The sequence below is a fragment of the Otolemur garnettii genome, unplaced genomic scaffold (genome assembly GCF_000181295.1).
Source record: "Otolemur garnettii isolate 467f Iridium unplaced genomic scaffold, OtoGar3 scaffold00002, whole genome shotgun sequence".
Lineage (NCBI taxonomy): Eukaryota > Metazoa > Chordata > Mammalia > Primates > Galagidae > Otolemur > Otolemur garnettii.
The window spans coordinates 14,703,003-14,724,482 of NW_003852397.1; the positions used below are offsets into that span (position 1 = coordinate 14,703,003).

Below are 21,480 nucleotides of genomic sequence, written 5' to 3' on the forward strand. Positions count from 1 at the left end.
AAAAAAAAAAAAAAAAGAAAAGAAAATTCATATGCTTAGTGAATAGGAGAATATTGGTATTTTTTATTTATGTTAGTCATTATTTTTAAGATGACAGGGCTGGGCACAGTGGCTCATACCTGTAATCCTAGCACTTTGGGAGGCCAGGAAGGGAAGATAGCTTGAGGCCAGGAGTTTGAGACCAGGATGAGCGAGGTAGCGAGACCCCCCATCTCTATCAAAAATTAAAAAAAAAAAAAAATTAGCTGGGTATAGTGGTGAGGGCCTATCATCCTAGCTACTTAGGAGTAAGACAGGAGGATCACTTGAGCCTAGGAGGTAAGGTTGCAGTGAACTATGATGATGACCCTGCACTCTTGCCTTAGCAAGATGGTGAGACCCTGTCTCAAAACAAACAAACAAACAAACAAACATAAAAATCCCCCCAAAAGACAAAATATGCAGAAACTTTGTACAAGTCAAGTTAGAAAAGGCAGTTTGATCAAACAGCACTTAAATGCATCAAAATTTAGTGTACTGTTTAACATTGATTGAATACCTATAAATTTCTAGTTGCTATTTTTTAAAAAAGTTGAAACATAAGATTTTGCATTCTAAGACATATATTCCATTTTAGCCACATGACTACTGCATATATCGCATATTAAATTCCAGTATTCATCCTCTTATCTGGTTCTTCCCACCAGTGACTGCCACCCAGACATCCCCCAACTCTCTACTAATTATATTCTCTAGAATCCCCAAGCCAGCACCTAAATAATAAACCAAACACATATGAAACAAAACAAATTCCCCACATCCTCAGAACCCTTTTTCTACCCCATTGTTTGCTCAAGCCTGGCACTCAAAGACATGGATTCTTTTCCAATAGAAGCTGTACTTAACGTACTCATTATGGAATCCAAAAATGATCTGAGTACTCACCTAGCTGCCCAAGTCTGTCTTCTAAAAGGGGTAACATGGCATAGACAGATCTAGATTCAAATCCCAGCTCTAGCAGCATGGCCGAGAGCAAATCACTTCATCTCTCTTAACATTCAGCTTCCTCATGAAATCTAGAATCAATCCCATGAGACTAACAAATTAAGAAAACTGCATGTAAAGGTTGGTCAAAACGGTCCTTACCACTTGCACTAGATTGTTTATCACTGCTCAATTTACAACTGCCAAGACGTGGAAACAACCTAAATGCCCATCAACCCATGGATGGATTAATTAACTGTGGTAAATGTATACCACGGAAAAACTATTCAGCCATCAAAAGACAGAGACTTTACATTTTATGAATTAAACCAGATAGAGTTGGAGAACATTCTCTTTACTAAAGTATCACAAGAATGAAAAAGCAAGTATCCAATGTATTCACAATCCTAATACAAAGCCAGTAGATGAATATACACCCACACATGAGAAAAACTCAATTTAATTCAAGTTGGGGGGAGGGGAAAGTGGAAGGGGAAAGAAGGGAGGAGGAGGGGGATGGGAGTGCTCCCAGCTAATGGGCACAATGTAAGGGTACGTGGCAGACGTCCTGGGTGAGGAGCACAACTATAACAGGGACCTTACCTAACAAACGCCAACACTGTAACCTAATCGTTGTACCTGAAATTTTTCTAAAAATGGTCTTTACTGTTATTATTCCAAATCATTATTCTTCTGTCATAAAGAAAAATGCCTCTTGTTTTATTACTAGTCCTATTATTCAGCTTTATCACCTGACCTGCCTTAAATAAACCACCCTCCAGGTCACGACTCTCATCAATACAGACTTAGAAATGAGACATAAACTTCTCTTCTTTCCCAACCCTGCTATTATCTTTGAAGACCTCAAAATGTATATGAAGTCCAAAATATTCAACTTATATCTTTGAGATTCCTAACTCTAATAGCCTTTACCCCTGCCCCCATAAACATGCTCAAGACTGCACCCTGGATCTTATTATCACTTTTTCTATCTCAGAAATCTTAATAAGACCTCTTCTCATGCTACAACTCCTTGCCTTTATCCCTCAAGCTCTAGGCATTATCTTCATACACATCAATGGTCCTGTCCATCTTGAACTTTTCATCTATTAGCCTCTTTCATCTGTCCTAGCCTCACTTCCTGCCCTACATAGTAACTAATGGTAGATTAACCAAATTACTCTCTATGGAAGCTCTTTAACTTGCTCAAAACCTAGTCCTTGGGCAGTAACTACCAGGCAAAACTCAGGCTCTGGATTAATCCTGTAATCACCTGCCTGCTTCTCTCCTCCACATGCTGAACAATGGTCTTGTTTACTTCCTCCTGGGTCAATCACATGGACCGTACTGATCCTTTCATGGTCTCCGGTCAGCTTTTTCTCCTCCTTTCTTCAGCAACTATTCCAAATGTTTTCTACTTTGCTTAAGTAATCTTATCTGGGCTCCCTTTTCTATAAGCATGAGTATATTTTGATAATCACCAGGGTATTAAGAAAAAAGTAGTTCTTCTAGGTCATTTAAAGAAGGCATATGTCAAAACAACTACTCATGATTTTTAATTACTACATACATGGTGATGACTTTTAAATTTTCATTTCTATTATTGGTCTCGCCCTTTGATACTGACACATAGCCAAATGCTTGATAAATATTTCCACCTGAATATACATGGCTATCTCAAACTACCTGAAGTCATTTTGCCTCAATTCTCAAAAATGACCCCAAATGATCTCTAAAGTATTCAAATCTTTGTGTAGTCATCAGCTCATGGTACCACGATTGGTTCACACAACCACAGAACACAGCAAAGGTGATAATGTCATTCCATGTTATGTTACAAAAAAACTATGTCTTCCATCTTGGTCTCTTCTTCCTCCTCACCCCTCAAATCACTTCTATGGACAGACCCCCATGTGGTACGTAAAGTCTCCTACTAACAGCCACATGAGTGAACTCACAAGTGGAACCTTCAGTCTTAATCCGCTCTTCAGAGACTACAGCCCTGGCCAGCAGCTTGATCGCAACCTCATGAGAAGCCCCACATCAGAGCCACACAGGCAAGTGCCGCCTGTGTTCCTGAACCTCAGGAACTGTCAAATAATAAATCTTTGTCTTAAGCTGCTAAGTTTGAGGGTAATTTGTTACACAGCAGTAGATAACTAATATATCCTTCCTATATCCCTGTCTCAATCGACATTAATATCTATCTAGTCTCTCACTCATGTCCTCGTGCATTCAACATTTGAGCACCTAACATGTGACAGAGACCTGTTTTCCTCAATCTTCTTCTACAACAGAATTCAGAAAGTCTTGAATTTATCCTCAAAATGTTTCTCAAATCTGTCCCTCAGACTTGAGATTTCTCAAATCTCCTCTCTCTCTGTCACCATTTTTCTAATTCAGGCCTAATTCATAATTTCTCACCAATAAGGCTGCAATAGTTCCCAATTAGTTTCCTTGATTCTCATCTGTGCCTGTCAAGAGTGATCCATTTAAGACACAGAAAAGCAGCTACATGAGTGTTAAGGCAACAGGACTTGGAGAAAGTTTTCTTAAGGAATGAATGAGCCCAGTATCTTTGTAGACAAGTAACTTAAGAGTGATAGTCTTGATAGTTTCAGTGAAATCGAATACAGTTTACCTATGCAATGTGCACAGATAAAGAGAGGACACAACAGCAGTATCATCCAGTGCAGAGATACAGGTGATCTGATAAAACTGGATTACGTGATTGCATGGGGTGAGCCATGTAAGATCATGCATTAGTTTCCTGCTGCTGCTGTAATAATTTCTCACTAAGTCAGTGGCTTAAAGCACTACAAATTTACTAATCTTAGTATTTTGGAGGTCAGAAGTCTCAGAAGAGTTTTACTAAGCTAAGACCTGAAAGCTCTTGGGGGAAATCCATTTTGTTGTCTTTTCTGGCTTCTCTAGGGGCCACCTGCTTTCCTTGGTTTGTGGCTCCCTTAAATCTTCAAACGCAACAATGGTTGGACAAGTCTTTCTCGCATCCCCTGGCTCTGACACGGACCATCTCCTCTTTCACCCAAAAGGATCCTTGTGATGGGTGGCACCTGTGGCTCAAAGGAGTAGGGCACCAGCCCCATATGCCAGAGGTGGCGGTTCAAAGCCACCCCGGCCATAAACTGCAAAAAAAAAAAAAAAAAAAAAGGATCCCTGTGATTACACTTGCCCCAATTAAATAATGAAGGATAATCTCTGCATCTCAACATCTCAAAATCTTTAGCTTAATTAATCACATCTGTAAATGTTAAGATCACGTTCACAGGTTCCAGTGATCAGTATGTGGACACCTTTGGGGGGGAATATTATTCTGCCACAGTTTATTTCCCTATCTTTCTCTAGCAATGCTCCACAATCTGGAAATAAGAATAGAGAAAGTAAATAGCAGAGTGACTCAGCATGGAAGGTTAAAGATATACATGGTTCTAAAGAGAGCAATACTAAAATGATGCACTTGGCTTCAGATCAGATTTTAATCGATTCCAGGCCAGTTATCTTTGATAACTCTCTCACAATCTTTGTAGTAATCTCATCTAGGCTCCTTTTTTTATAAGCATGAGTATTTTTTGATAATCACCAGGGTATTAAGAGAAAAGTAGTTCTTCTAGGTCATTTAAAGAAGGCATATGTCAAAACAAAAACAAGTCTACCTAGACATTCTATATTTGAATAGTTTTTAGAACGTTTTCTAAAATGTCATATATGGTTAAGAAAGAAACATCCAGTCATATGTGCTTTACCTTTAGACTATACAAGATTCAACTTATCTCTAGGTACTAGGTAAAGGCTTTTAACAAAATCACCTCCCGTGGTGACAGGAAGGAACTGCAAGCGTATTTTTAAGCAAATAAGGAATATAAGACTTTATTTAAAATAAAGCAGCATTACATTTTTAAAGATTTTGTCCTACGTCCTGAAATAATTTATCTATTTTTTCCTTTTTCTGACCTAGGGCTATGTGGTAGATTCAAGTTCAAATTATGAAGATTACAATTAACATACAAGGAAAGAACCTGGTTGTAATTTTATCCCACTGGTCGTTGGCTGGCTGCTTGGTGATTAGCAACTCACACAGAAGATGAGCATTCTCGCCCCCACCATCCCTCCCACCCCGCTCATCTGAGGGTGCTTAGGAGATAATAGGAGTGAAAGTCACACTCTTGTGAGGGTGTTTAGGGTGGCAATAAGAGTCACAGTCACGTAGGTCCATGACAACAGCTGACAAACCAGAGAAGGAGCTAAGTAAACAGCAGATGCAAGCCTGCTTCCATTTTTACATACAGTCTATCCTCATTAATCATGGGCTCCATATTTGCAAATGTGCCTACATAACCCCAAACCTACCACACATGCTGTGTTAGATAAGCCTCATTCAGGCCTGAGTTATAGCGCTACTGGCTGTGATTTCACTGTCAAATGCCTCAACCATGGATATTAAATAAGGCGTTTTAAAAAGAAACACGCACAAAGCAAGGTTACGTACTGTTCAGCTGATGGAAATGTTGTGACCAGAGGCTGTCAGGAGCCTAGGTCTGTATTTCCCCAGAACATGGAAACACAACTACAATAAATAATGAGGACTGGGCAGTGCCTGTGGCTCAAAGGAGTAGGGTGCTGGGCCCATATACCAGAGGTGGTGGGTTCAAACCTGGCCCCAGCAAAAAACTGCAAATAATAATAATAAGGAGGCCTGACTATATTTCAATTGCTGCTCAGCCTTTACTTTTGATGGCTGTGGTCCATAACAATACAGAATACATCTCTATCATAAAAGAAAATATATTAAAAAATACTTCACAGTTAGAGACTATATCAGCAGAGGCTGAACCTAGCGGAAGGGCACTGGAGGATAGGTAGAGACTGACGTACTGACTGCCTCTCTCCAAAGCTAATTATCTCATTTAAGCTTCCCAGTAATTCTGTGAGGTGGGCTTTTTTTTTTTTTGAGACAGGAGCCTCAAGCTGTCCCCTTGGGTAGAGTGCCGTGGCATCTCAGCTCACAGCAAACTCCAACTCCTGGGCTCAAGCGAGTCTTCTGCCTCTGCCTTCCAAGTAGCTGGGACCACAGGCGCCCACCACAACACCCGGCTATTTTTTGCTTGCAGCCGTCATCGTTGTTTGGTGGGCCCAGGCTGGATTCAAACCCGCCACCTTGGGTGTACGTGGCTGGCGCCTTAGCCACTTGAGCCACAGGCGCCGAGCCGTGAGGTGGGCTTTTACTCTCATTTTACAGATGAGGACACTGGAGTCCTAAAAGGTCAAAGCAGCTATGAAAGGTCACATTAGCAAGCAGAGAAGCTGAAATTCAAATGAGGATCCAATTCACTGCACAAACCTCTGGAATGTGGCTCTCTGTCCATGAGGACACTAGACCTCACCCAGAGGCATCAATCCCCTGGTATCAAAGAGTATAATTTTCCTGTACCCTCTCTACCCTCTGGTCAAATACACTACTGAGACTTGTAACCAGAGAATGTGTCAGCTGAGGCATCAAAACCTTACTGAAGAGGTTGGAAGGCACCAGCAGTTTCTTTATCTAAGAAATGCAGGCATGTAAATTGTACCCCAAAAGAACCAAACCAAATAGAAGAGACTGCCCATAAGTCTGCATTTAAAATTTGTCAGAATTAATCTCTTGACAAGTACATTATAATTAATACATATGAATAATATATTCTAGTTATATTTTCTCAAATTTGTTAGGAAAAAATGAGAAAACTTTATAGTCCAAGATGAAATAAATTAACAGTCTTAAATAATTAATAGCACCTAGCATAATGTCTTTCAGAGACTAGGCATTAAACAAATTAACCAAGCATGTGGACCTATATGTTTAGTTCAGTTATATCTAAGTATTATCTGCCTTTTTACCGAGTAATATTAAACAAACACACGTACTCTTCCTCACACACACACATACAACTTCCTTCCCAAATTACACGTACTTTGTTTATGCACTATGTCACCAGTGCACCAAAACATCTAAGAGTAAGAAAATAATACTATTTAGTATTTTCATCATGAAATGTTTTCTGGAAGAAATGAGATTCTGTTAAGACCGTGCTTAAGGAAGAGCAGAATAAGAATTGCAAATATGAGCCAGGCTGGTCGTTCAGTCTGTAATCCTAGCACTCTAGGAGCAAGCAGAAAGGAGCACTCAAAGTCAGGAGTTTTAGACCAGCCTGAGAAAGAGCTAAGACCCTGTCACCACAAAAAGAATAGAATAATTGGCCAGGCATTGTGGCAGGTGTCTGTAGTTCCAGCTACTGGGGAGGATGAGGAAGGAGGATCACTTGTGCCCAAGATTTAGAGGCTGCAGTGAGCTAAGACCAGCCACTGCACTCCAGCCAGGTTAGGGCACTGACCACATGCACTGGGGCTGGTGGGTTCAAACCCAGCCTGGGCCTGCTAAAAAACAAATGACAACAACAACAAAATAGGGAGGGATTTTGGTGGGTGCTTAAAGGCAAGAGAATCAATTAAGCCCAAGAGTTTGAGGTTGCTGTGAGCCTTGATGCCACAGCACTCTGAAATAGTGAGACTCTGTCTAAAAAAAAAAAAAAAAGCTAACACCTGTGAATCCACAGAAGACACACACATCAGAATAAACTAAATCTGCCTAACTAGAAAAGCCAATGTCTAGAATTTGTGCATATTCAAACTTTGTACTTCATTTTATAAGAAAGGAAGACATGATAACAAAAAGGGAAGTAACAGTAATTATAGTAACAGTAATTTTACTTCTCGCATTTAGAAATAAAATTTCAGCAATTACAGATTTGGCCTAATAGAATTAAAATAAGCTTGGCCTAATTCTATACAATTACTGCGGACCTGGTGATAAAGAATTCAAGTGTAATTTATGAATGATAGGATTTAGATGTAAGTGTACTGAATCAGGAGGTGGAATATATTAATCCCTATGGTAACTTCCAATTAACTAACTCTCCAACAATTTAGAATAAATAGGAATTTCTCCTAATATTTTGCTAAAATTATTAAATTATCAACAAAATTGATAATTTTAGTACTTTACAGATGAAATGTTTCAAACTTTAAACCTCAATATAAAGATGTTATATGCAAGTACAGATCAGCAAATTAAAAATCATTAGAAAAAAATTCTCTCAAAATCACGAACCATCAGAGGAATGCAAATCAAAAACCACAATGAGACAGCATCTTACACCAAGCACGATGGTATAAAGGAAAAAGATTTTAAAAAGTGAATATTGATGAAGATGTGAAGAAAAGGAGACTCTTACACACTGTTGATGATCGTGTGAACTAGCACAGCCACTGTGATAAACAGGTTTCTCAAAAAACTAAAAGTTAAATTACCATTAGATTCAGCAATCCCCCTACTGGGTACCTACCCAAAGAGAAAACAAAATCAATACATGAAAGGGCTACCTACACTCACATGTTTATTGCAGCAGTATTCACAACAGCAATAATAGGGAATTAGCTGAAGTGTCCAACTATGGTTGAATGGGTACAGAAAATGTAGTACACACACAATAGAATACCATTCAGCCTTAAAAAAGAATGAATTTGTCATTTGCAGCAACATGGATGGAACTGAGGTCCCTATCTTAAGTGAAATAAGCCAGGCACAAAGACAAATATTGCATATTCTCATTAACATGTGGGAGCTAAAAGAATTTGATCGCGTGGAGGGAGAGAGTAGAAAGAAAGAGAACAGGAACTGGAAGGCCGAGTGGGAGACGGGGAAGAGAGAAATGGGTTAAAGGGTACCAAGATACAGTTAGACAGAAGGAATAAACCCAGTGTTTGACAGCAGAGTGAGGGGACTACAGTTAATAAACAAGAATGGACTGTCCTCAGGGGATGAAGACCTTAAATACCTCGACTGTTCACTACATATTATAAACATGTTACCAAACTTCACATGTAACCCATACATTTATACAAATTTCAAAAAAAAGAAATAAAACTAAAATCAAAATAAAAATCATTAGAATAATATCTCCTTTAAAATAAACAAACTGGCACATAGTAGCCTAAAATATACAAATCCAATATATTACTGTTGATCACTAAGTCTTTTGTTTTTCCATTTACTATAGGTTCTTTGGTAGTTTCAGCTTCCATTTATAACTCCAAATAATAACACTAAAAGATACAGGACAAAAATTTCATATATTCAACCTCACTACTTTTTATATATTCTTGTGAAAGTTGTGGTAGGAAAGAAAAATGTAATCACTAACGAAATAGGCTTATATCTGACAGTCACTCACAGTCACTTTATAGTTAATAAAGCTATTAAAGATTTTCTAAAATATTTGTTTGAATATCAAATGTTAAAACATACCAACTTTTTTTTAGACAATCCCCTACTTGCAAAGGTCAGTGTTTCCAAAATTCATTTTTATATACTAATTGACTGGCAGTCAGGGAATATTTCCCATTAATATTTTAAAGGAATGTTAAGTTCCCAGGTCAATCCAGAAAAGGCCTTATGGCTCAGATCATACTTGAAATATAAAATATAAATCTGACAGTAATATTTACTCCACATCAAATTACCATAACACTTATTTAAAAAAAAAAAAACCCTGAATGTAGTTAGCAATTATCTCCCTCAGGAGTTTATCCCCAAAGGGGTGTGGGTCACCAATGCTGACACATTTAATGTCTTTTTCATTCATAAGTGCAGGACAGAAATTTTCTGTGGTTAAAAAAAAAAGAAGGGTGGTGCCTGTAGCTCAAAGGAGTAGGGCGCTGGACCCATATGCCGGAGGTGGCGGGTTCAATCCCAGCCCCAGCCAAAAAAAACCTGCAACAACAAAAAAAAAGAAAAAAGAAAAGAAAAGAAAAGAGAAAGTACAGCATTACAAATTTCTATCATTTCTATCATTTCATGGCATAATCTATAGATCTATTTGGATGTTCATAAACAAGTGATTTTTTAAAAATATTTCATAAGATCAATTGAAAGGGCATAATAACAGTATTTCACCAATCCCTTCCTGATCCCATTACCTCCTATTGTCATTCAGAACCTAACTGGTTTTTCAGACCCAGGTTATTTTTCATTCTCATCTCAAACTTAAGAGATACAAAATGTTCAGAATTACCCACAATTTTAAAAGTTAAAGTTATTTACTGATTAATTCAATTAAAATGAACAGAATACTGCAATCACATATTTCTGCTGAATCTTTATCCTTCATACCATTTGAAGACACCAGTAATTACAGAGTGGCTAAAGATTTTTCACAAACATAACAGAGAAAGAGTAAAATAGAAAAACAGGAAAACTCCCAACTTACTGCCTTCAGGAAATGGGGTCTGCACAACAATCGGGGGTTAAGAAAGCAAGCAATCAAAGGAAAAACATTTAAAATAACCATAGTAGTAATTTTCACACCAAGTATGACAATCTCTAAATCAACATAATTAAAAATTTGTTAAGTCTGGAATGACTAAAGCTGTTAATAAAAACATGAAAATATTATGACATTTATCTTGAAGCACATACACACAAAAATAGCTCTGTTACAAAGTTACCAAGCCACAGTTACAAAATATACAACCTATAAACCCAGAAGGTTCATGTAATAGAGAAGCATGCTGGTCGGTCTCATTCCTACCAAGCATCTGTGATTCAGATGGTAAGTAAAATATGGTTCCAACGTGGAAAAACAGCCCAACAGCTTTGTGTCCTCTTACTAAACAAGCAATATCAGAAAGGAGATACAGAGAAAAGAGACCCAGTGTAGCTGTTCCCTCCTAGACCAAACCAGAGACCTGTGTTCAAGTTCAGATTCTACCACTGACATCTTCCAATGACTCTGGACCCTCAACTTGCATAGCTATAAAATGAGAGGGTCAGGATGGTCAGAATCTAAGGATCCTACCAGGTTTAAACCTTTAACTCTAAAAGCCATTCCTTTTGAGGTTCTTGGATAATTAATTAATAGGATATCATGCTTGTTACATCCATTAGTAAAATGCAAGAAATTAATCTAAACCACTCACCTGCTGACTAAAAGATTGTATTGGAGCTACTCCATAAGAGCACGACAAAGCTGCAATGTAGCAAAGGAGAAAAAAGATGTTGCATTTGGCATATACTAGAGCTAAGCTGAAATACAGCCAACCGGTGTGTTTTATGAAGCTACTGACAATTCCAGTTCAAAAACCCAAGTCATGGGTGGTGCCTGTGGCTCACTGGGTAGGGCGCCAGCCCTGTATACCGAGGGTGGCAGGTTCAAACCCAGCCCCAGCCAAACTGCAACAAAAAGATAGCCGGGCATTGGGCAGGCACCCATAGTCCCAGATACTCAGGAGGCTGAGGAAGGAGAATTGCCTGCCAAGGGTCCTCAAACTTTTTAAGAAGGAGGCCAGTTCACTGTCCCTCAGACCATTGGAGGGCAGGACTGCTGGCCCTGGGACAAGTCAGCTGCTAAGCAGGACAAGCAGCGGCAGCAAAAACACCCAGTGCGCCGTATAAATGTCCTAGGTGGGCCGCATGTGGCCTGTGGGCTGTAGTTTGAGGACGCCTGGGGAGTTTGAGGTTTCTGTGAGCTGTGATGCCACGGCACTCTACCAAGGGCAATAAAGTGAGACTCTATCTCAAAAAAAAAAAAACACCCAAGTCATTAACAAAACTGAATATTATCATGAAACAGTATCAAGGTAATTCAAACCAACCAACCAGTAAAATATTGGTTTTATTTGATGTAGAGAAAATACAACTGCTTGAAAATTTCACTGGTTTTGTTATTATATAAATACATTCTGGTTTTGAATATAGGAAAAGCAGAGTTAGTACTAAATGGTTTATCATAAGACTTTTTTACACTTGCTAAGAAACCAGTATATTAATTACCTATATTTTGAAAGGACAAAAGAGCTTTTTATTTTAGGCAAAGAGCTTTAGATTATTTTTGCACCAAAAATACAAGTATATTAGGAAAATATATATTCTTGAAGCAGTCCAGAACAGCCAAAAAATCTTAATATTTAAGAATGATTTAACTCAAGTGAAATGATTTATCATTAATCCAGAAAAGCAGAAGACACAATTCTTCAAAAATACTTATTTTCACTACTACATCACAAAATCACTCGGTACACATCAAAGCCATCTATTTCCATAAATATTCACTAAACTTTTACAGTATGCGCAAAGCATTCAAATTAAGGTTACATGAAATATAAGCTACAGTCCCTACAGCTGAGAAACCTCCAAACACATTAAGAAACAAAGTTATACTGGGGCCAGGTGGGGTGACTCACTCCTATGTTAGCCCTTTGGGAGGCTGAGGCAGGACGAGTCTTTGAGCCCAGGAGGTCAAAACCAGCCCAAGCAACACAGTGAGATGCCATCTCTACAACAAACTGAAATATTAAACTGGCACTGTGGTTTGTGCTTATAGGCCCAACTACTCAGGAGTTGGAGGCAGAAGGATCACTTGAGTCCAGGAGTTTAAGGTTGCTGTGAGCTGTGATGACACCACTGTACTCTACCCAGGCAACAGAGCGAAACCCTATAACCACCCCTCACAAAAAAGAAAAGAAACAAGGTACATAACAGACAATAAATGTTAATTTAGAAAAAGTAGAGCCCAAGAAGGGCTAGTTGGTCAGGGAAGTTTTAGGTAGAAAGGCTATCTATAAACTGGGTATTAAAAGACAACTTGATGATAAGCACAGAGAATCCAAACTACTTTCTCCTTTTCAGAAGCTCATTCTCTATCTTTTTTTTTTTTTTTTGTAGAGACAGAGTCTCACTTTTTCCCCCTCGGTAGAGGGCAGTGGAGTCACAGCTCACAGCAAGCTCCAACTCCTGGGCTTAGGCAATTCTTCTGCCTCAGCCTCCCAAATAGCCAGGACTACAAGCGCCCGCCACAACACCTGGCTATTTTTTGTTGCAGTTTGGCCAGGGCCGGGTTTGAACCCGCCACCCTCAGGATATGGGGCCAGCGCCCTACTCACTGAGCCACAGGCGCCTCCCCTCATTCTCTATCTTATAGTAGAAATGACATTCCAAAGCAGGTGCCACTCCTACCTCCACCTTTAGTGAAAAGGGTCGTTAGTGAGAAGGGTCGTCAAGGAGATCGTAGCAGCAGGCTTTGGAAACTTCCTTGTGGAAAATTGGTAACAAGCCTTCACAGGAGGAGGGTACTTGCCCTACACATGAAGCCTGAGGAAAAGGCTTCCAGAGACCACTTGAAGACCATACTGACCTGGAACCTGATTAATCCCAGAAAATCAAAAGGATGAAAAGCTGGAGGAAGAGGCACAGGAGAACCAGAGAGATGGCTGAACTACAACCACTATCAAAGTTTGCACAAAGAATGAATGCTCCCTGTGGACCAGATGTGGGCCCTACAGGAGAGAGGGCAAGATGGGGTGCAGTCACATGGGTCCTTCTCAGAGGCTTATCTAGAATTTGCACAGACCTCAGTAAAATAAAGATGGAGGTTCTGCTAGCCCCCAGAGGCTGAGGAAGGATAAATCCTCATTGTCAAGGGAAAGAATGAGCTTTAAACATACAGCTTCTTCATTAACCAAGTAAACGTTTACTGCTACTCTTTCCTCTGTTCCCTGCCCAACACTGGAGGGGTCAGAAACCAGTACTGGCAGGACAAAGGGAAAGAAGAGAAAGGTTGGATGGGAAGAGAAAGCCAATGAAACCCCCTTCCCCAGTTACTGGTTTTCCTTTTCCAACAGGCAGAGCTAGAGTGATTATGAAAAGAGAAGCTTCACCTTTATTTCAGATTTGTCTGCAGTTTTTATTTTTACTTGGTGGCCCTGGACAATTTAATAATCAAAGTGAGATTCTGCATCTTAGTCACTGACGAATGACTTGTATTATTATCTAAGAGCAACCAGAAAAGTTGAATTTATCCAGGACGGAGGATGACCCAGCATCACAAAGTAAACTAAAAAGGTCGGGGGCGGGGGGGGAATAAACTGAAAGTGACAAAAATAAAGCTGTTTATAATTACGTACCACAAAGCCTGCTTTTCAACCTAATGCACTAAAGCGTGAACACACTGGAGGGTAGAGAAGTGCACAAGTGTGGTCTTATAAAATATAACTGAATCCATCCAGCTTCTCTGCCTCTTCCGAGATGGTTCAGCCATTAACACTTCCAGAAATGTGTCACAATATAGCTCAAGAATGGAACATTAATTCTTAAAACTTGTCATGAGTGACCTAAATATGCTAGCCTCCCTTTACAAGGCAGACTGTGTCTTGCTCTCTGCTGTAGCTCTAACATTCAGCAAAGTCCCTCTTACATAAAAGGTGCTTAAGACTGCTATTCTCTTACTAGAGGAGGCTGCTATCTTAGGCTCTTAGGAAATATGATCTGAACAAACATATATACACCCAGGCCTCCCTTTTCGTTAAAAATACACTGAGCTTTACTATGTACAAAATTATAAAGTAGATTAATTTCATGCCTGTCTTTTCATAGCCAGCCGCATCTCTGAACATGCCCACTCTATTTTCAGTACTATATTACAATAATGTGGAATAAATGTGAAACCTTTAAATTCTGATAATAGGAGAAAAATTACTACTGTATATATTTTTATAACTTAGCAGAAACCCCTCAAAAAACTCTACTATTGCATATCGCTGTAAAATGCAGAATAATTTAAACAGTATTTGAAAAATATATTATCCCTGTTTTTCTAGTGTCTACAGTTTGTTGGTATATGTTTCAGGGCAAGCCTTAATCAAATGCCTACTTTAAGCCACAACCAAGACCACACACTGTCTTGAGTTAAAATTCTCACCCCACCAACCACTAGTACTGTGACCTTAAGTAAGTCACTGTATCTTAAGCCTCACTTTCCTAATCTTAAAAATAGGGATTATAATGCCTATCTAATTGTACTGTATGTGGCACATAGTAGGCTCTTAATTCAGGAACCTGAAGTGAAAACTTCAAGCAACTGAGGCAGAAGGTAGAGGATGCACAAGTCAAAGAATGTGCCACGGCTGCAAGCGCACTGAGGCCAGAACACCACCTGGCTTCTTCACTGATCAAGAAAAAGTTTGCTGCTCTTTCCTCACTGCCCTTCTTCCCTATCCAACAGGGAGTCAGACTCCCAAGTCACGCTCTTAGTGGTACTGCTGCTATAATGCTGGGGAGTTGAGTTCTCCTGACTCCTTTCCAAAGAAAGAAAACCATGACTACCTTTATAATGTTCAGTTATGAAATATAAGCTAATGTCAAGTTCTGACCACAGTTTTATTAATATATTGCCACTGGTAGGAATTTATTAATAAACTCTTCACAAGTGAAAATTCTCTACAGCAGACACTAGTAAAGTTTACAACAGTCTCTCTCTATACATAGGTACATGTACACGTATGCATGATGTTATGCTTACGGTATGGTACTTACAACGTACCGTATGTGACTGCAAAATCTGACAAGTTTCAAAATGTCAAATAAGGGAAGCAAGTCTTGTTATATGTTTTCAGAAACTGAACGGGGTTGGCTGCAACAGAGTCCTGTTATCAGATGGTTTCTGGTTCTCAGGCCTTATCTTAGTAAATAAAGGCAAGACATAGGAATGGGAGAACTCCCAGATATTTCGGCATACGCCATGGTTCTTAATCTGAGATGATTTTGCCCCCCCACCCACACACTGCCCGGCCCTATCCTGGGAAAATTTGGTAATGTGGAGAGACATATTTATTGTGACATCTGGGGAGGGAGGAGTGCTACTGGCACCAACTGAGTAGTGCCAGGGACACTGCTAAAACATCTTACAAGCCACAGAATAGCCCACTGACAACAAAGGAATTATTCCACCCAAAATGTTAATAGAGGGGCAGTTGAGAAACCCTGGCACGTGGTATGAAATGTGTGAGGCGCTTAGCAGAGGGGGTGGAGTGATTAGAGACCGTAACTACAAACATGAAATCAGAGTTCAAGTAAAACTCGGTAAAGATCAGGTGTGGCACTCATGGGGTTCGAGAGCACTGGCCTGGGGCCATCCTGTTGTGGCATCAGACGTGAGGTGGGTTGTGTAACAGGAGAATGTGACCACAGCCTCCATTCAACGCTCCCTCCTTTTACCAGTGGTGCTCAACTATTTTTTCAGATAAAAGAACAGGAAATTGAAAAAGCATAAGTAGAAAGGAAAAAAGTTTACTGAAGAGAGGAGAAACAGCTTTTATTAAACAGTACACAGTCCCAGTACCTATTGAGTGTTCCATTACTTGCAGCAGGGTCTAGAGAATACAGTTGGAAATAAGAACAATGGATAAGTAAACGCATCACAAGAAAAAATGAGAATAAATATTCATGTGCTTCATTCTGAACATCAGTATTCTGAGGCTCAAGCACTATTTATTGCAGGAAGCCTGGCTTTTTGCCCCAAATGTGTAAATGCTCTGATACTATAGCACTATTGTTCCTTCTTAGATCTTCGTTCCCTGAATTTGGGGAAAACCTGGACATGCAGCAGCCTCTGAGATGGCACTGACAAAAAAAAAAAAAAAACGAAACAGAAACAAGGCAACTTCACAAAACGTCTCCTCGTCTTGAATGGCTGGATTTGACTCTCACGCACTTGGCACCTCTCCTTTTGCTCTTCCATTTGTTCCCTCGCTCTTTAGTTTTCTCACGTTAGTTTTCTTTTGACACTCAATCACATTTCTTACCAAAATCTTCCTAACCTCTTTTCATCCCTTTTTCATTCCCATTTCCCTCCTTTCCTCTGTTCCAAGTCTGATGTCTTACATTACTCCCTGAGAAGTGCCAACTAGTAATGGAATTACACAATCAGAATTTCTGGAGTTAAGTTAGACTGTTGAAACCTTTAGCCAGACCTCGCAGTAACCCCCACCTCTCTTTACCTAGCAAGTGGTTAGCAGACTGAAAATACTTCAAGGTACACCGCCTCTACTAACTTCTAGCAATCACAAATCACTTGTCTTTACTGCTAGACGCCGCTGAGATCCCAACAGGGCAATCCACTGCATCTGAACTGATTCTGCTTCACAGACACCAACTCCTTCTCATTATCAACATGACTAAAAATAGAAGAAAAGCTCACTAACGTAGGTAGCATCCTAAACTACACGTGGCCAAATCTGCAGGCTGTCTGCTCTTTGAAAACCATCATTTGATAGACTGAAACATATACCCAAACGCATTCGCTGTGTGATTCATCTAATAAGCCCTAGTTTGACATTTTGTCAGGATGAGCAATGACTCATTACATCCCCCCAAATAGCATGCAAGGTATGTTTTACTCCCTTACATTCCTGGGAAAGTTTATTCTCCTTTTAATTAAGTACCCAAGAAAAGATACTGATTAATTCCGAAGATTCGGGTCGTATTAGGTAAATACGGTACTGTACAGGTGAGTGATGCCTCGCGGAGCGTTGGCAGACGCAGGAGAGCTACAAAGTGAGTTGTTATTGTGGAATAAAGAAAACAAACCCCAATTTGTTGTGTGCTGGCTTACTCCGAAAGGGCAAGGAGGTGCAAGTCCCTTAAGCCCAGCCGTGCGGCTGTGCTGCCTAGTTTAAATTCACTAGACAGCGTTCCACCGAAGTTGGAGGGTTTGGGAGCTAAGTCTCCTCCGGCTGTTGCTTCTCCCCGCGAGCCCCATTCAACTCGCCCCGCGGCCGGGCGCGCCAGGCAGGTGAGCCCCGCGCGGCCCGCGCCCCCGCGCCCCTTACCTTGGTGAGCTGGGCGATTTTCTTGCTCATTTTCATGTGCATCTCCTGGCTGTAGTCCATGCTGTGCCCGGCCAGCTGCGCGGCGGCCGGTGAGGGCGCGAATTTGGCTGCCCCGCCGTAATAGTGGTGCTGCCAGCTCATGCCCGGGGTCGCCATCTTCCCGACAGACCCCAGCCGGGGCACCTGTCCCCACGCTCTGGGGATGGCCCGCGAAGCAGCGACGTCTGGGAGGCAGAAGTCGGGGCGGCCGCTTCCCGACCCGACACCCGGCGCCCCCCGGCCCAGGCAGCGGGCGCCCGCCCGCCCGCGACCCCCCGGTCACCCCTTTCCAGCGACGGGACGGTCCAGCCGGCCAGAGGCCGCGGGGACAACGGCGCGGGGCGGACGCCTGGGGTCCAGCGGCGGCGCCCCGGGGCCGGGCCCGCTCTCGCCCTCAGCTCAGCCCGCGCGGGCCGGGGACGTCGAGAGCAGCGCGGGTCCGGCTCGCAGCCGGCACTCGGGGCCAGGCGAGACGGCAGCCGCCGACGCTGCGGAGGGAGGAGGAGACGGGGCGGGCCGCAGCCGGAGAAGGCGGGGACATGGGGAGGACGCGGGAGCCGCCGTTACCGGGGCGCGCTGCCCGCGGAACGCGCGGGGGCGGCGACGTCATTTCCCCGCAGTGGAGCCCCGCCCCGCGCCGCCGCGCCGCCCCGCACGCCCGCGGCCGGCCGGGCGCCCGGCTTAGAGCGCCCCGGGGCGGCGCTGCGCGGGGCTGCCCGCTGTGGCCGGGACTCTGGAGTTCAGGGGCCGGCCGCCAGCTTGAGTGGCAGGCGTGCGGCCGTATGCAAAAAATCCTGCCAGAGACGATGGGACCGCGGTTTACACGCCCTTTCCACGTGCAAACTCGTGTGTACAGGTCCCTAAGAAGTGGCTCTTCTCCAACAAGGCAGACAAGCTCAGATCCAGTTCCCTTCCGAAGCTGACCCCCGCACCAGAGACGGGCAGTGCATTAGCGAGTGGGGTAATCCCTGTCCTGACCCTTCCTTCCAAACTCACCCGAAGGATTGTTACATTGTTTTAGGCCCGTCTACTGTGTGCCAGGGGACTGCCGCTAAATCAGTGCCAAGTGCGTCTGTGTGGGGGGAACACATCTCTTCGATCAGTGGGTACGGGACAGCATGCCTACTTTTCTACAATCCAATGGAACCCGAGACAAATATATGAAATCTAGTTGGCAGGAAATCAATAATAGGGTTGGCGTGAAAGTAAAGGGGGAAAATATGGTACAACAGGACATCAGGTCCTTAGGGATTTGAAGCTGGGCCAAAAATTGTCATTCCTTGTGCATTTTCACCTCCCTAAATGTGTTGCTCCCTACTGATTAACACCCCTCTCCTGCGGGTCAAATGATTTTGTTTAATTTGTATTCTGTGTTGAAGTAAATGAGCCATTTTAGGGAAATGATAATACAAATTTAAAATTGTAGAATTGTACCTGTTTTAAAAAAAAAATCTGATCTCCATGCAGTTTTGTAGAAATGAATTCCCCTACTTCAAGCCATCATGTGAATCTGAGAATGTTAACAAATTAAACAGGGTCAAATTAACAAAGTGTCTTAATGTAACAAAATCCAAACAAGAGAAGATTTAATAGCATCCTGAAATGCTTCCAGATCTGTTGGAATTCCAGAAAAGATGCCTGAATTGGCAATATCTTTTCCCAGATGCTAGGTAGTCAGTCCCCCTCTAACAGACCTTCCAGAAAAAAAGTTGTCTAATTCTAGGGTTCTGAATAGAATAGATGGCCAGAAAGGAATATCATGACAAATTTTGCTACCTTCTTAAGCACAAATGATTAAATAAAGAGAATTAGGAGCTAGTGTTATTTTAGCAAATTCTAGGCATGTTGATTACAATCATTTTAGAATTTTCATGTTCTTTATATGCCAAGCCAAAACATTCTCAAAAGGCTCACTGTGTTTCCCTAAATTAGTATAGCCAAGTCTTGCTAGGACAAAGAAGGTGATTTTATTTTGGTCTACTATGGTACAGTGGAAAGAGAATGGGGGTGGAAATAAGGAGACCAGTGTGTAGCCTCAGCTGAGTCACCAACCCCGTTCACTGGTAAAGTGCTTCCTCTGAAAAGAGACAGAGGCACTATCATCTTCCAGCTCTGACTTGGGAGTCAGAAGTTATGACCCAGTACACTGATAATTCACTCTGACACCCATCACAAGAGTTTCTGCCATCCCTCTACAGAAAGCCCTAAAGGAGCCTTTTCCTAAGTCCTACTGTATGCTCAAAAGACACCTATGATTCCATGAATTTAACATTTTTACTCTACTGCAATGGGATAAAACATGTCACTGGATATAAAATTCTATTTAATTGTAAGCATTAATAGAAACATAATGAATGATACACAGGTTGAGTATTTCTTATCCATTTGGCTTGGAGCCAAATGTGTTCAGATTTTTGCTTTTTTTTTTTATTTCCAATGAGCCTTTCCTTTGAGTGTCATGTTGGTACTCAAAAATCTTCAGATTTTGCAGCATTCTGGATTTTCAGATTTGGGTACTGCTCAGCTGGTACTATATACCCATAACCCCATCACCTAGACTCTCACGTTTTAAAAAATCTAGTAAAGGAGATGTACAATAGGAGAAAAAAGGATGGAAACTAGTTAGGTAAGAAATCTGTATTTAGTACCTGCTTCTCTCATGAGATCGTTTATGCAGAAATATTTATTGACTGCCATTGTTCCAGGTGCATAGGCTGGGGTGATGACTAAGAAGCAGTTTCTGTCCTGAAGAAATTAGTAATCTCATGGAGAAGACAGACAAGTAGAGAGTAAGGTGCTGCACAGTGGGGTACGTGTGAAAGGAACTCCAAGAAGGCTTAGCCTCGGGGTGTTAGAGACGTCTTCACACACACAAAAAGGTAATTCTTCAATGTATTCCCAGGGGATGGATGAGTTTTTTCAGATAAAGGGGGTAGGAAGGTAGACTATAAGCTCTGTAGATAGCAAGGGACAAGTCCTGGAGATGAGATGAGAACTCGACCTGTTTGGGGAACAGCAAGTGGTACAGTATGGCTAGAGCAAAGTTTGAATGGGATGTCAGAACATGAGGTAGAGCAGGTACCAAGAACACTCGGGGAGGTAGGGCTTATCTGCCTTGACAAACAGATCAGAAAGAACTATGTTATGAAGGCAACTGTGAGCCACTGAAGGGCTTTCAGCAAGCTAATGAAATAACCAGATTTGCATTTAAGTTACATAATTCTTGTGACTGTGGGAAATAGATTTCAGAGGCAACTTTATTGCAAAGAGACTAGTAATAAAGCTATTGCACTTAACTCAGGTCAGAGACAATGAACCACTGACCCAAAATATGGCAATGAGAATAGAAAGAGAGAGATTTTATGAAATATCCGTAAGGTAAAACAAGACATGGAGGCTGAGGAAGAGAGAGCTGTCAAGAGCTCCACCTGAGACAGGGAATAGAGAAGGAGGGGGAGGTTGGGGAAGATGATCAGTTTGTTGCAGAAGAGGTGCCTGTGGGACGTCTCCGTGGGATATAGAATGGGTGAGGCAATATACTAATCCAATTAGAATACAATGGTAGAAAGTAAATATTGCTTCCAAGAGGAGGCCAGAAGTCATGGGTATGTGAAAAGAGGCATCAGTTTAGGTAGGTTATCTGTGACATTTTAGAACTTCTCTTTGAGGAACAGTCATAACTAAAGGATGGAAGCATCAGGTTCAAGGAACAATGAAATGGACTTATTGCAAAGCAGAACTTTGGCATAGCAAGGTGGAGGT

The 21,480-nt window shown here is 41.5% G+C and overlaps 1 protein-coding gene across 3 annotated transcripts in view; it reads right to left on the reverse strand.

Annotated features, from left to right (window-relative positions):
- FAM184A (family with sequence similarity 184 member A) overlaps positions 1 to 21,480 on the reverse strand; it is a 189,048-nt gene that overhangs the window by 106,079 nt on the left and 61,489 nt on the right. Inside the window, exon 1 of one of the 3 annotated variants that reach the window (XM_003781631.2) lies at positions 17,680 to 18,286. The exons of the other annotated variants lie outside the window; for them this stretch is intronic. Coding sequence (XP_003781679.1) covers positions 17,680 to 17,835 — 156 coding nt within the window. The 5' untranslated portion in view covers positions 17,836 to 18,286. Of the gene's footprint in view, positions 1 to 17,679; positions 18,287 to 21,480 lie in introns of those variants that run through there. 3 annotated transcript variants of the gene reach the window in all.